General features: G+C 35.7%; 1 protein-coding gene across 1 annotated transcript in view; it reads right to left on the minus strand.

Moving 5' to 3' along the window:
• Positions 1 to 13,363, minus strand: part of PTPRD (protein tyrosine phosphatase receptor type D) — a gene marked incomplete at its 5' end in the record, with an annotated part of 283,346 nt that overhangs the window by 79,219 nt on the left and 190,764 nt on the right. Inside the window, 3 exons of the mRNA XM_084225157.1 lie at positions 4,327 to 4,439; positions 6,779 to 6,793; positions 12,276 to 12,436. Coding sequence (XP_084081283.1) covers positions 4,327 to 4,439; positions 6,779 to 6,793; positions 12,276 to 12,436 — 289 coding nt within the window. The remainder of the gene's footprint in view (positions 1 to 4,326; positions 4,440 to 6,778; positions 6,794 to 12,275; positions 12,437 to 13,363) is intronic.

Below are 13,363 nucleotides of genomic sequence, written 5' to 3' on the forward strand. Positions count from 1 at the left end.
ACAAGTTAAGATAGGAAACTCCTTAGGTTAGAGCTCTTTAGATCTCTTTACATTATTGAAGAATGTAGACAATAAAAAGTGAAAGGAAAGCCAAGACATTTCCTGTGCTGTGCTGGTAGATTGTGAAATGTTATAACATCCTCATGCTGAATTGAAAATTTTATGACAAGTATAACATAGTTGTACCAAAAAGATTGTCTAAATATCACCAAAGATACAATATTGCTCCCTGATATTTTGTGTCAAATATCTCTACCTAATCTTCTGCATTGGGAGTAATTTAAAATTGTGGTTAGAAATGCAAATTTCCCCCAAGGACTTAGGTTTCAAATTATTTTGATATCTATATCTGATTGGGTCTTTCCTTATACAAAATATATGATTGATAGTATTTTTGGAATGTGGCTGTTTAGAAATCTTTTAAAGTACTAAAGTTTTTGACAATCAATGATTTTATAGGAGTGTCTCATTCACCTCTCCAATCCAGATATGCCAATGTAATTTAGAATTTTTTTCTCTAATACTTCTGTACATTATGGATTCATTCAAAATTGTTTTCCTCTCCCACTGGAAGCAGTTGGTCTGCCTGGAAAGCTCCAAGCAAACTGTGGATGCTTTCATAATCTAAAGAAATAAATCATTAGAATAACAACTGTGTCAAATCATCTACATTGATGCACTTGTACTGATAGTATTTTCACCACTCTGTCCTTTGTTTAATCTGTAGGCAATGTTGAGAAATGCCTCATTTTATGAGGGCAACAGCAGATTTCTCAGTAAAAGGAACCCAGCACATAACAACATCAGCCCTACCCCCTTCCCTCAGTTACCTCCTTTGCAGTACCCCCCCCATCTAATTCTGCCACCTTGAAGAAAATAAAACCCATATATTTGAAAGGGAAAGAACAACAAACCCAACAAAGCTGATATCCTGAATGTATAGCCTTTCTGTAGTTTCTCTGTGTTCGTCTTAAAAAAAGAATATTGCATATTATTTGATGGTGTGTTGGTGGTTGGGAGATGGATAAATATTCCAGTAGGATGTAAACACCTAAGTTAAATTTATTCAGGTTTTCATGACATGGTAGCCCTAACTGAAGCTAATTTAGGTGAAATTCTGCTTTTACTAACAAAAGAACTGTAGCTTGATTTCGCTGGGACTGTTTACATATTAAGAACATGTCAGCAGAGTAAGTTAAGAGTGTTACAAAGTAAGACAAATCTACTGGGATAAGATTTTTCTCCTTTGATATTTGGTTGAGTAGTATAATGGCCTGACCTGTGTCTAGGGACCTTAAGAGGTACAATAATAAGAAAAAAGAACATCATTTGATGTACTGTATTTTTAAAAATAATGGTAATACTCCAGTCTGTGAAAAGGATTACAGCAAAGAAGATAGTTCCTAGTAGAAACAGACTGCAGATGTTCTGCTTAAATAGCTGCACAGAAAACTGCAAACTTCACAGATAAACTATAGCCCTGCAAGGAAAAGTATGCCTTAAATCCTCTCCAGCCCTCTTCAGATCAATGACGTGGAATTACTGTGTCTACAAGTGCCAGAAATTCTGTCATTTCTTAATAACTTTACCTTCTCAATGTAAATTAAAAATTAATTACAATAAATTAATTTTATATGTTAGCACTCGGCAGCAGGGGTTTTTTCCCTCATGTTTCATTTTAATTATGATGAATACTAAATAGATAGGTAAGTTTTGCATCTAAATAAATGGAGTGCAGAAAATTAGGCTTATCTATCTAGTTATTATTCCATTATTTATTGGATGAAGAGGGAGACATAGTGACGATTGATGAGGTAAAGGCTAAGGTAATTAATGCCTTCTTTGCCTAAATTTTTAATAGCAATATCAACTGTTGTGTGGGCATCCAGTCCCCTGAGCTGGAAGACAATGATGGGGAGCAGAATTAAGTCTCCCTGATCCTGGAAAAAAAATGGTCAGCAACCTGCTACACCACTTACACATGCACAACTGTGTGAGACTGGAGGGGATACACTTAGGGGCAGCAAGAGACTTGATTAAAGTACTCACTGAGTACTCCTCCTTCCCTCATGTACCAGCAGTTCTGCCCAACTGGGGATGCTCCTGTTGACTAGAGGTTTCTAAATAGGACATCCATCAACAAGATGGGCAAGAAGGAGGATCCAGGAAACTATAGGCCTGTCAACCTGGCCTTGATGCTGGGGAAGGTCACTGAGCAGATCTGACATCCTGGCTTTTGCCAGCAATTGCATGGCCAGCAGGAGCAGGGCAGGGGTTGTGCCCCTGTACTCAGCACTGGTGAGGCCACACCTCAAATCCTGTGTTCGGTTCTGGAGCACTCCAGGAAAGGCATTGAGGTGCTGGACATGTCCAGAGAAGGGCAATGTACCCAGGGAAGGGTCTGGACCATAAGTCCTGAGAAGCAGCTGAGGGAGCAGGGGGTGTTTAGCCTGGAGAAAAGGAGGCTGGGAGACGACCCTATGCTCCCTACAACTGCCTGAAAGAAGCCAGGTGGGGGCAATCTCTTTTTCCAAGTTAACAAGTGATAGAGGAGGAAGAGGAAATGGCCTCAAGGTATGCTGGGAAGATTCAGATTAGGTATTAGGAAAAAATTCTTCATGATGAAAGGGTCATGAGGCATTGGAACAGGCTTCCCAGGAAAGCGGTGGAATCAGGCCCTGGAGTGCTCAGAAAACAAGTGGGTGTCACACTTCAGGACACGGCTTATTGTTGAACATAAGGTGCTTGGTTAATGGTTGCAGTTAATGATTTTAGAGATCTTTTCCAAACAAAACAATTCTGTGATTCTAGTAAGCCATTTACTCTGCTTATTATATACCTATATACAAATAATTACTTCTTTTAGGCCTAAGCTAGACTTTCAGAACAAGACTTTTTCTTTTCACGTTTCAAAGATTTGTATGCATATTTCTTTCACTGTAAAACTCTTTAAAGGTTTTACAAAAGTCCTGAGTAACAGATGAAAACTTCACCCAGAAACAATGAGCTACCACTGAAATTGTGGCCTCAAAAGGACACTGAATAAAACCTTTCAATGATTTGCATTTACTGTATTTAAGTTCCTAAGCTAGAGAGGTCCCAGCGCATGCCAACAAGATTCCCACACTAAGATGAAGTTAAATTGGAAGATGTGCTCCTGAAATACACCTGATTTGCCCTAGCTGCCAGGAGCAGTATACTGAACAGACTGAAAAAGCAAGGCTGGAGCAAAACTCAAGCCTCCAGACTCTTTCTACTTCTGCCATGTGCATGAAGTGTGGGTCTTTAGCCACATTCATTACTCTGCAGACACACTCCTTCTGGGGCAACATCATCTCAATACAGTCATTATTTAGAAGATCAGGAATGAGATTTGCAGGTTCACTTAACCCTTTAATGGTATTTATCATGTCAACTTCAGCAGCTAATTCTCAGCATCTCAAGCACTTAATTTCCTGCTTTTATGAACTTGAATTCCCTACGTTTTTTACTTAATATAGTAAGCTTGACAAAAACATGAGGCTCGGGAAGATTTAGCATCTAATTAGCATCAGACTCCATGCAAATATATTGCAGTAGAAAACAAGTCTACTGGGACATAATCAAAACAAAGCCAATTTAAGTAAAAGTCGACTTCTGCAAAGGTGGTAAAAACTATATTTTAAATATTTCTGTTTGTGCTTCTTAACTATCAGATTGAACAGCTTTAATAAAACAGTGATTAATGAAAAAAAATTTAATAAAGTATTCAAAAGTGTGTTCCTTCTGTCCTCAAAGCTACTGACATATTAGTATCCTTCTTGACCATAACATACAGCCTTATTTTCAACATCAAGACCATTTCTCTAGTTATGTATTTCTCTTCTCTATTGTACATTTGCAAACCAGTGGAACTCACAATGATGTTAATATATTACCTGATAATGCAGTAGATAAAAGAGAAGCTTATTTACAAAGAAGTGTCCTTAAAAATATCATTAATAAACATAGGGATGTAAATTTCCCAGTAACATTTTCTAGCATTGTTAGTTTTAAGTTGGAATTTTAGCAAATAAAGCACACCCATATAAGCACATGTGTCTTTGGGCTTTTTTTTACAAAACTTCAATTTTTTTTTCAAGCAGTCTTTTCTTTTAAATAAAGAAATTACTTAATTATTTCAAAAGCTAATGAAGAAATATATTTTGCAGCAAAAACCAAAAAAACACCCCCCCAAACCCTCGATCAAAACACGTATTTCCAAACAATCCACATCTCTTTTCTGTAACAGCATCAGCAATCAGCCTGTGCTCACAGAGGTCTCGGTGAGTTATCATTGTCTCTTACCCGGAGTTTGGAAGTTAAGGCGCCGCAGCTCCACGGGATCTGTGGGATGGTGAGAGGGGACCTCCTTGCTGTTGGGTATGCTGCTCTTTCTAGAATCTGATTCAGCCCTCTTCCTGCATGGAGAAGGTGAATACACATAAACAGAAGAGAGACGTGTGAGCTTCACAGAGGTGCCTGAGTGTTTGGCATTATATTCTAAAGGCAAGGCGTTTATTTCTGAAAAAGTATTTGATGCGGTGGGAAGGTAATATAATTATGAGTGGTGGGTAGGGTACCTACAATTTGCAGTAGTAAAATGGTCAGAGAGAAAATAGCTGCATTCTGCCCTAAATTGCTCTTCCAGAACAGCCTTCTGATCATCCTAATACTTTACTTTTATAAAATTAAACCTATAAAAAATTTAGACAATTCTCTTATTTTAAATGCTATACCTTATACTTTAACTGCTACCTAGCTACTTTTATACTTTTATACCTTTATAAAAAAGCAGCCAATGCTTGAGCTAGACCACCCCAAGTTATTGTCATTAAATATTTCTTCTCTTATACACAGAGCTCTGCATTGCTATAAAAAATAATTTGCATTCTTTAGGTATATTTAATATGAGAAAGAACAGTACAGAAGACACTTATTCGAGATGACATCTATTCTTTTCACTTTCTAAGATGTAAGAATTTGCTCTGTTTCCTCTCTATTTCATCTCTGTAAGAACTGAAATATGCAATCTTCATATGTCTTATCAGGTCTACATATATCCAAGGCTTGGATCTGTATGAATATTTCTAATCAAATTAATATTTTCACTGCAAAAGAAGGAAAATAAAACAAAAAAATAGACAGAATGAAAGAGCTAAAAGAGAAAGAAAGTTGTCTATGCTTCCCTTTCTCTAGAGAGAAGCAGAATCCATGTGTAGTCTCACTGACATTTTTGCTAAAACTGACTTCCATTATCTGTATGTATTAGTATCTGATGTAAAACAAAGAGAACTGTGTTACATGAAGAGTAGCTGCCACTCTGCATTTTTATACAGACAGTGGAATCTTTCTTCACAAGCTATCTGTGGGGTCCTGAATGAAATGTGGCTGATATTTTTTCTGGAACATAAAATGAAGAAGCAAACAGAGGAAAAGAATTTATGTTGTGAAAACAGAACTGAGATTAAGGGCAATGATAGCAGAATATCTTCCAGGTGCCAAATATTTACATTAACATAACACTTTCTTTTTCCTCATTGACTCACAATGTGACAATGATAAACCTGTTATTACTCCAGTCAATTTCTTGCTGCTTTTGAAATAATGAAGTCCAGGTGACATACAATGAGATTGCAAAAGTTATGAAAAAGTCAAACGCCATTGTCTGAATTTTTGAAAGTCACAAATCCTATGGTTTTATTGGAAAAAATATAAAGTTTTACTGTAAAAACACTCCACCTGTTATCCAGTACATACCTTAACATATGTATTAATTTCTCTTTAGTGAAGCAATATAAATTTAAATCCGATTACTCTGTTTTTAGTCTTTTTAAAACAAAATTAGTACTTATAAACTCATTTGAGCTTCCTTTCTTTTGATTTTGACTATTCCAAACTCCTTTCACAGTAGCACTCGGCCCTAGTGCTCTTTCTTCTTACTGAAGATGTGTGATATAACTTTCAAAAAGTTGCTTACCCTGTACTTCCTTGTCTTTATGTCTAGGAGTTTTAAGTCTCCTTAAGTTTCTGGAACTGTCCAGGGACAAGCTTCATTTAACTTTTTTCCACTTGGAAGTTAGTACCAGGCTGCAATTTCTTATTAATCTAATAAAACCACTAAAGTGTCTTCCAATCATGTAACTGAACATTTTGAATACTTATAGAATAACAGAATGGTTTACTATGAAATACTAATTAGAGGAATATTCTGTTTTTTTTAATCTCTCCAGCCTGTAGAAGATATCTCAATTCTTCCAGGTTATGCAATGATTCTGAGATAGGTGGAGAAAAAAATTCCAGAAAGGAAAAATGATATCACTGTATCATTTTCATTGGTAGAACTGTAAGTCAGTGTGAGTTTATGTATATGGGACGTTATGAAGATTCAGAGCAGCTAATGCCTCAACTACAACCATGGATTCCTTCAAAAACTCTGATTATTGTGTACAACCACTGCTTGCATATCACTAAAACACAAATAAAATCACCTGAGCACTATTTCTGCTATCTCTTGAAAATTAGCCCCATGGAGACACAGAAAAACCTCAGTGAAAATTTGCTGCTTGCATTATTACATTACTTTTCAGTGCTGTAAACAGCATAGCAAATCTTGCACTTGCCCTCTTTGATAGATTACTGCCTACATTCACTTAAGATTGACAGATGTTTTGCCTTAGAACGTTATCATGATGACTTTTTTTCCTCTTTTTTCTCCTTTTCTGTATTAAATGAAGAGTGATTGTTTTTCACTTCTCACCTGTCAGGTTTACTGCTCCATTTTAATGCAGCAAGAAGGGAAGAAAAGGTGAAATGTTAGTTGACCAGCAGCACAGAGAATAATCATGAAAACAGGAGATACAAGAAATTTTGATTTGCAGCAAAGATATGCAACTAAACCAAATTAAGCTATGACAGCTCATCAAAATATTCAGTGCTTAGAAATCATAAAATAGATGGAGGACCCAAGGTCACGTCCAAAGTGAATCTTCTGTTAAAAAATACACCTCTATCTGCCAAGAAATGAGACTTCAAATTTTAAACAGTGAGACAATGGAGAATGGGTGTTTAATTTGAGCCACGAAAGCAATGTTAACATCACACTGAAAAATTACTTCTCACTGAGATGTACCTCCCTCTTACTTTCTAGAGAGAATAGAGATGAGAGGAGGGAAGAGAAAAAAAATGAAACTGGAGGGCAGGCTAAAATGGGAAGGAGAAAAAAAGGGACAAGAGGAAGAGAAAACAAAGTGATGAACAAGGTTTAATATATGAGACACATAAGACTTGCACTAAATTTAAAAAATAGTAATAAAAAGAAAAGAAAATTTCTAAAACTATTTTACAAAGTCAGGTAATAAAATAACAAGAAATTTTTAACAGCACCCTGGAAAGAAAGGGAATAATAAATCTTTTCTAATGAAGTATTACATGCCTTTTTAGATTTAGAATGAATGGCGTGTACTAGAGGTCTGCAGTGATCTGTATAGATCTGCAGTGATCTATGATTTATAAAGTTTAGGTAAACAGGAAAAATAATTTATTATCTCTCACCAACGTGTTCTATTACACACACACTCTAACTACAGTGTTTATCTTTCTCTTCACAATAAACACACTAAACAAGGGTTCTACAATAGTACAATTTAATAGCCTGTACTCTGCAATGACCACATTACACACAGTATGAGAAAGTCTTTAAAATTCTTCATCATCACTTAAGATTTCTCATTTTCCTGTTTTGCATTTCTGTGCTTTCTAAAATATTTTTGACATCTGGGTTTTTTTCTCTTGGAAGCATATTTCTTCTTATAGCTCAAGACTCAGCAGGGGACCAGCAGTTCAAAGGAGGTGATTCTGCCTCTATACTCCACATTGGTGAGACCCTGCCTGGAGTGCTGCATCCAGTACTAGGATCATCAGTACAAAAAAGACATGGATCTGTTGGAGTAGATCCAGAAAAGTGTCACAAAAATGATCAGGGGGATTGAACAAGAAAGGCTGAGAGAACTGGAATTGTTTAGCCTGGACAACAGAAGGCTTTGGAAGACTCTCTTGCATCCTTCTGGTACTTAAAGGGGCTTTCTTATAAGGAGATGGGGACAGGCTTTTATAGTAGAGCCCATAATGACAGGACAAAGGGTAATGGTTTTAAAGTGAAAGAGAGTAGATTCAGACTAGACAGAAGAAAGTGTTGGTTTTGTTTTTGTTTTTGTTTATGATGAAGGCTATGAAGCCCCACTTAATTAGATTCCCCAGAGAGGTGATGGATGACCTATCCCTGGAGACTTTGAAGGCCTGTGGATGGGGCTCTGAGAAACCTGACCTAGCTGAAAATGTCCCTGCTTAGGACAGGGGGTCGGACTAGATGACCTTTAAAGGTCCTTTCCAACCCAAACTAATCTATGATCTTATGATTCAGAGTGCTGGAGCTACTATGCTCAAAAGATTTAAGCTTAGGCTACAGTCTTCTGAACCAAATCAAAAAGCTGCACTTTATAAAAGCAAGTGATACAAAGTCTGTCAAGATGGCTTTAACTTCCTTAGAAATTGAAAAAATCTAGAATGAGGAACCTTTTGCTCTTCATCAGTGGAAAACTGAAATTAGGGAATTTGTGATTTCTTAAAAACAAGAAGGAATATCCACATAAATTAATTTGTTAAAAGAAGAAAAAAAAGAAAAATACAACCAAAACCTGAGAATGAGCTGACAGGAAGCATCATGGGAACAATCACTTTTACCTCTAGTTTGTTCATTTCTGAGAAACACCACACAATTTCTAGAGCTCTTTAACATTCACTATGTAAGTTCCTAATCAACCTAATCCTACGCAATGTATCAAACACATGTATCAACACATGTATCAAACACATAAAATATATGTAAACTATGACTCAAGCAGACCTCCTAATGGTTAGGCATTTCCTCTAGGACTTACATCATCTATCTATCCATCCATCCATCCATCCATCTATCCATCCATCCATCTATCTATCTATCTATCTATCTATCTATCTATCTATCTATCTATCTATCTATCAAGGTTTGCTTTTGTTTGAGATTTTGGATACGAATCTTACTGTGCTGAATAAGATACTCCATCTTTGAACAAAGAAAATATTTATTTTCTTGTCAACAAGAAAATGGCCAAAAAGGAAGCAAGGTTTACTTAATTTACTTGAATCTCTTGATTTGATTGTTTATAAAGTTTAATAGATGGAAAGATCTGCTCCAAAATAGGTGTCTCTGCTGTGACTGCAGGGTGGTTTCACTGCTGCAAGGACAGAGAACTCTGAACTGGTTAATGGCCAAGTTCCATTTGCCAAGACACAGTCAACTGTAACTCAAGAAAAAATAGGTTTTACTGTGAGGATAGCTGAATATGAGAACAAGTTGCCCAAAAAGGTCATTGAGTTTTCATTCTTAGCTATGCAAAACTTTGCCTCTGAGCAAAATGCTGCAGGTGACCATGCTCTGAGCAGGGCTGAGATGAGACACAATCCAGAGGTATGGCCCTTTGATTCTGTGAATCTGTGAATTCTTCTGCATACAGGAAATTATTTGGCCTCATCTGTGCTATTATACTGATAATATGCCCAATGACAAGAAAACCTACTCTTCAGTATTATTCTCATCTATTACTGTTACTTAGTAAGCTGCAATGACCTTTTGGCTATATTCCAATATATGATCCAAAAACTTGTCCAGGAAATATCTTTGCTTTCAGTCTTTAAGAAAAGTAAATGCAGAGGCAATAACCTTTTTTGCTGAACAACAAATTTGCTTAACAACAAATAATAAAGAGTTCAAACATTCCTTGTCTTTGAAACAGTTCAATATACTTCAAACCAACCCATGAAACTTATCCACACTATTTAATAATGTCTGTTTTAAAGAAGGAGAAGACTTCTCCCCATAAAATTATTCTTTTGGAAACTGCAGTCGTAATTTCTCTGTGGTGCTAATTAAAATGTATAAGTACTATTGTAAATCATGAGCTTAGTGGTCCAAGTCTGATCAAAAAGGTTTCTATGGACAAAGGGAATTAAACATAGTTGACCTTTATTTGAGTTACTACTCTTTGCACTTCAGAAGACACAGTCATTTACTGGTCATCCTCTTTGCACTGCACATTCTTTAACAAAATCCTCTGTAATTTTTTTTTGCATATATGTTCATAACTAGACTGATGCCCTCTACCTTCATTTTTTTTTCTCACTATCATACTTGTTGCACTTATACCCCAATATATTCTAGAAATATACTTGTAAAATTTTCTGTACCCACAAAAATTACTTGTTTGCCTGTTTCTTTAATATATTTTTCCCATCTAACTCCTGTAGCCACATTAAGTCTATTTACCTCACAAATTAAACTTCAATGTGCTCTTGAAGTAATATGTTAAATATCCCAACTGTCTTGTCACTGCTCTTCTACAGTCAGCAAATCTATCAAAATCTAGCAGTGAGCTTGCATTCAGGTTACCTATTCTTGGAAAAAATATCCAATTATATACTATATTTTTACAGAAATAAAAGCTCATAGAGGACCACAGACTGCTAAAACTGCAGTCATAATTTCTTGGAGGTAATTTGCCAAATCAGTGCAGTTCAACAAATTAGAGTAAACAGCTGAAAATAGAAAAATAAATAAATACATATGGACAGTTGCCCAAACAGCTCTAGTACAAGTAGTAAATAACAGATGGAAAATATGTCCCCCATTCTCAGCGAATGACAATCTCTTCACACTACTGATGAGCAAATTTTACCTGCTCATATGTGGAATAATTCCTTTTTTTTTTTTGGTAATAGATTAGAAGATTGTTATTTTGGTTCCATAAATGTAATCAGTAACTCTCAAAGTAGCTGCACATCTGCTTAATGTACTTTGTTCAGATTTCTTTTGTAGTATAGGAGAAGATTTACTTTTAAAATAATTAGAAGAAAGGAGCATTTCACTTTTAGCACATCTCCAATGACCAGTTTCTGAAGTGACTGACAGAAACAGAGTTGGTAACTAATTTGATTGGCTGAGGCACTGTGAACTACCAGAAACATTCAGAAGACATAGTATCTGCAAGCAACAGATGCTGTATGATTCTAGCCCTGAAATAATTCTAAAAATGTGTATCTATTTGGAATCCAAAGATGAAGTGAACTCTGGAGTGGTTATTTAGTTATTTACTGCCGAACAGAGAATTCTTTCCAAAACCTGAAGAGAGTTCTCTCCATGAAACTTAAGAGGTATTTGACAGGAGACACCAAATGTGGGAAGGGCATACAGGCTCAGATTTAAATATTTATATGCAGGTAATAGCATCATAGCCATTGGTTTTAGAAGACAAACTTCATTTTATGAAATTATCCCTAGTGTGCCCCTACCCCAGAAACTGACAGCTCTTTTTAATATTCTTCAAATCTACTTTATCAATATATTTCAGAAATGTATCAGGAATTAAATATAAAGATTAAAAAAAACCTTTTTGAGTTTTATTCTTTGGTTTTGATTTAGTATCTTGACCCATGTTAACTCATTTACACTGTAAAAGGCTGCTACATATAAATTATGGCATCATATTCACTGTGTATGTTGTAAGGCAAAGGGAAGTCCTTTGTGTAATAGCAAAACTAAATCGGTGTCACAGAGAGTGAAAGAAGAATGAGTGAAATTTGATCTCATTGCAAGATTAGTAGAAAACAGCTATTTGATGTCTCTTTAATCTCTCAGATCAGAGCTCCAAATTCATATAGATACATCGCCAAATGGAGGCCAACTGTCAAAAGTTGAAATTCAAATTACTTGAGTGGAGATGAAAATCACATTTAACAACAAGCTGAATGTAACCCCTAATGCATTACTATTATACATCTATAAACAAGTTCTAAAAAGTCAAATGTGCAAATTCCATACATATTTATGTTCAAGCACATATTTACTTTCTTCGCATACAAATGTATCTTTGCATACAAATGTATGCAAAGTGGAAAAAACATTTAAATGCAATAGTGTTAATATAGTATAATCAGCATAAAAATGTACTCTCATACCTGTAATTACTGGAAACTTTCTGTCAAAAATTTCTGCAGCATTCTGGAAGCCATTAACAAATTTCAAAATGTTCCAAAGTGAGGACAGTTAATATTGTAATATTACAATAATATAGCACAAAAATACAGTGTGGAAGAGTACTACAAAGTGACCAATAGAGAGGGAAAATGACATACCCTGCAAGAAAACTAAAAGGTATACCTACCTTTTATAAAGAAGTATAGCAATAACAATACAGATGATAAACACCACAGCAAGAACTGGTCCAACAACCCAAATCAAGCCTTCTTCCTCATCTGTAATTGGTTGGGGATCAAGATCCATTGACACAACAGGATCTGAATATGGGCTCGTTGCATACATGGTCTGTAGAAATAAAAATAATTCTTACTTAATCATGAATCAATGCATTCATATGTTAACTATCCCACATCTAAAATAAATTTACAGAAGGTAATGATGCAATGAACATAGCAAACTGGAAACACTATTTTTCTTGAAGGCAATACACAAACTTGCAAACTGAACAGTGTGTTGTTATTATCATCTTTATTTTGTGTTCCACATATTAGCAATGACCTGCAGACAAATGTAGCAGAGTCCTTGCAGAACACTTTGCAACACAAGCAGAGAATGGAAAGATGAATAGGACACTGAGAATTATAGCCCACCAGTAACCAGTTTTTGGGTTTTGTTTTAGTTTCATACTGGCTTAATACTTTCTTGTTGCACAATATGAAAGGGTACTTGTGACATAACAAGACTGCTATAGATAAAAGTAAAGGGGACTGAATGTAAGAGGTTCCTTGAAAAGGGTCTTGCAACAATAGTACTGTGCATTTTGACCAGTCAAAAACTGTCTGACAGAATATACCTACACAAGGTGGAGACAACTCAGATTTAAGACTGAAAAATGGGAGAATCCATTGTAGAATATAAAGGGAACATAAACACTCAGTGTTTCATAAGGATGAAGCTTGAATTATGAACCAACAGAGGTTGTTGAAAATCTTTGGTTTACTAGATGATATAAAGCCAGCTGGCCTAGGATAAAACAATTGATAAGAGAATTTGGTTTTATTCTTATTTGACCTGAAATGTTTCATCTGTGGCTGAGTGCAGAGTTAAAATTACAGACTGGAGAGTCTGAAGAGTTAGCCTGCTAAAACTGGATCATTTTAAGAAGTCTGAATTATAGTAAATTCAGAAGTGCAAAATTGTTTGTGCATACTTCTTGTTCGTGCTAGCGTGTCTTACTCAGCACTAAACTAGGATTTGAACTACAGCTCTTGC

The sequence above is a fragment of the Fringilla coelebs genome, assembly GCF_963513975.1.
Source record: "Fringilla coelebs genome assembly, chromosome: Z".
In the NCBI taxonomy this organism is placed as follows: domain Eukaryota; kingdom Metazoa; phylum Chordata; class Aves; order Passeriformes; family Fringillidae; genus Fringilla; species Fringilla coelebs.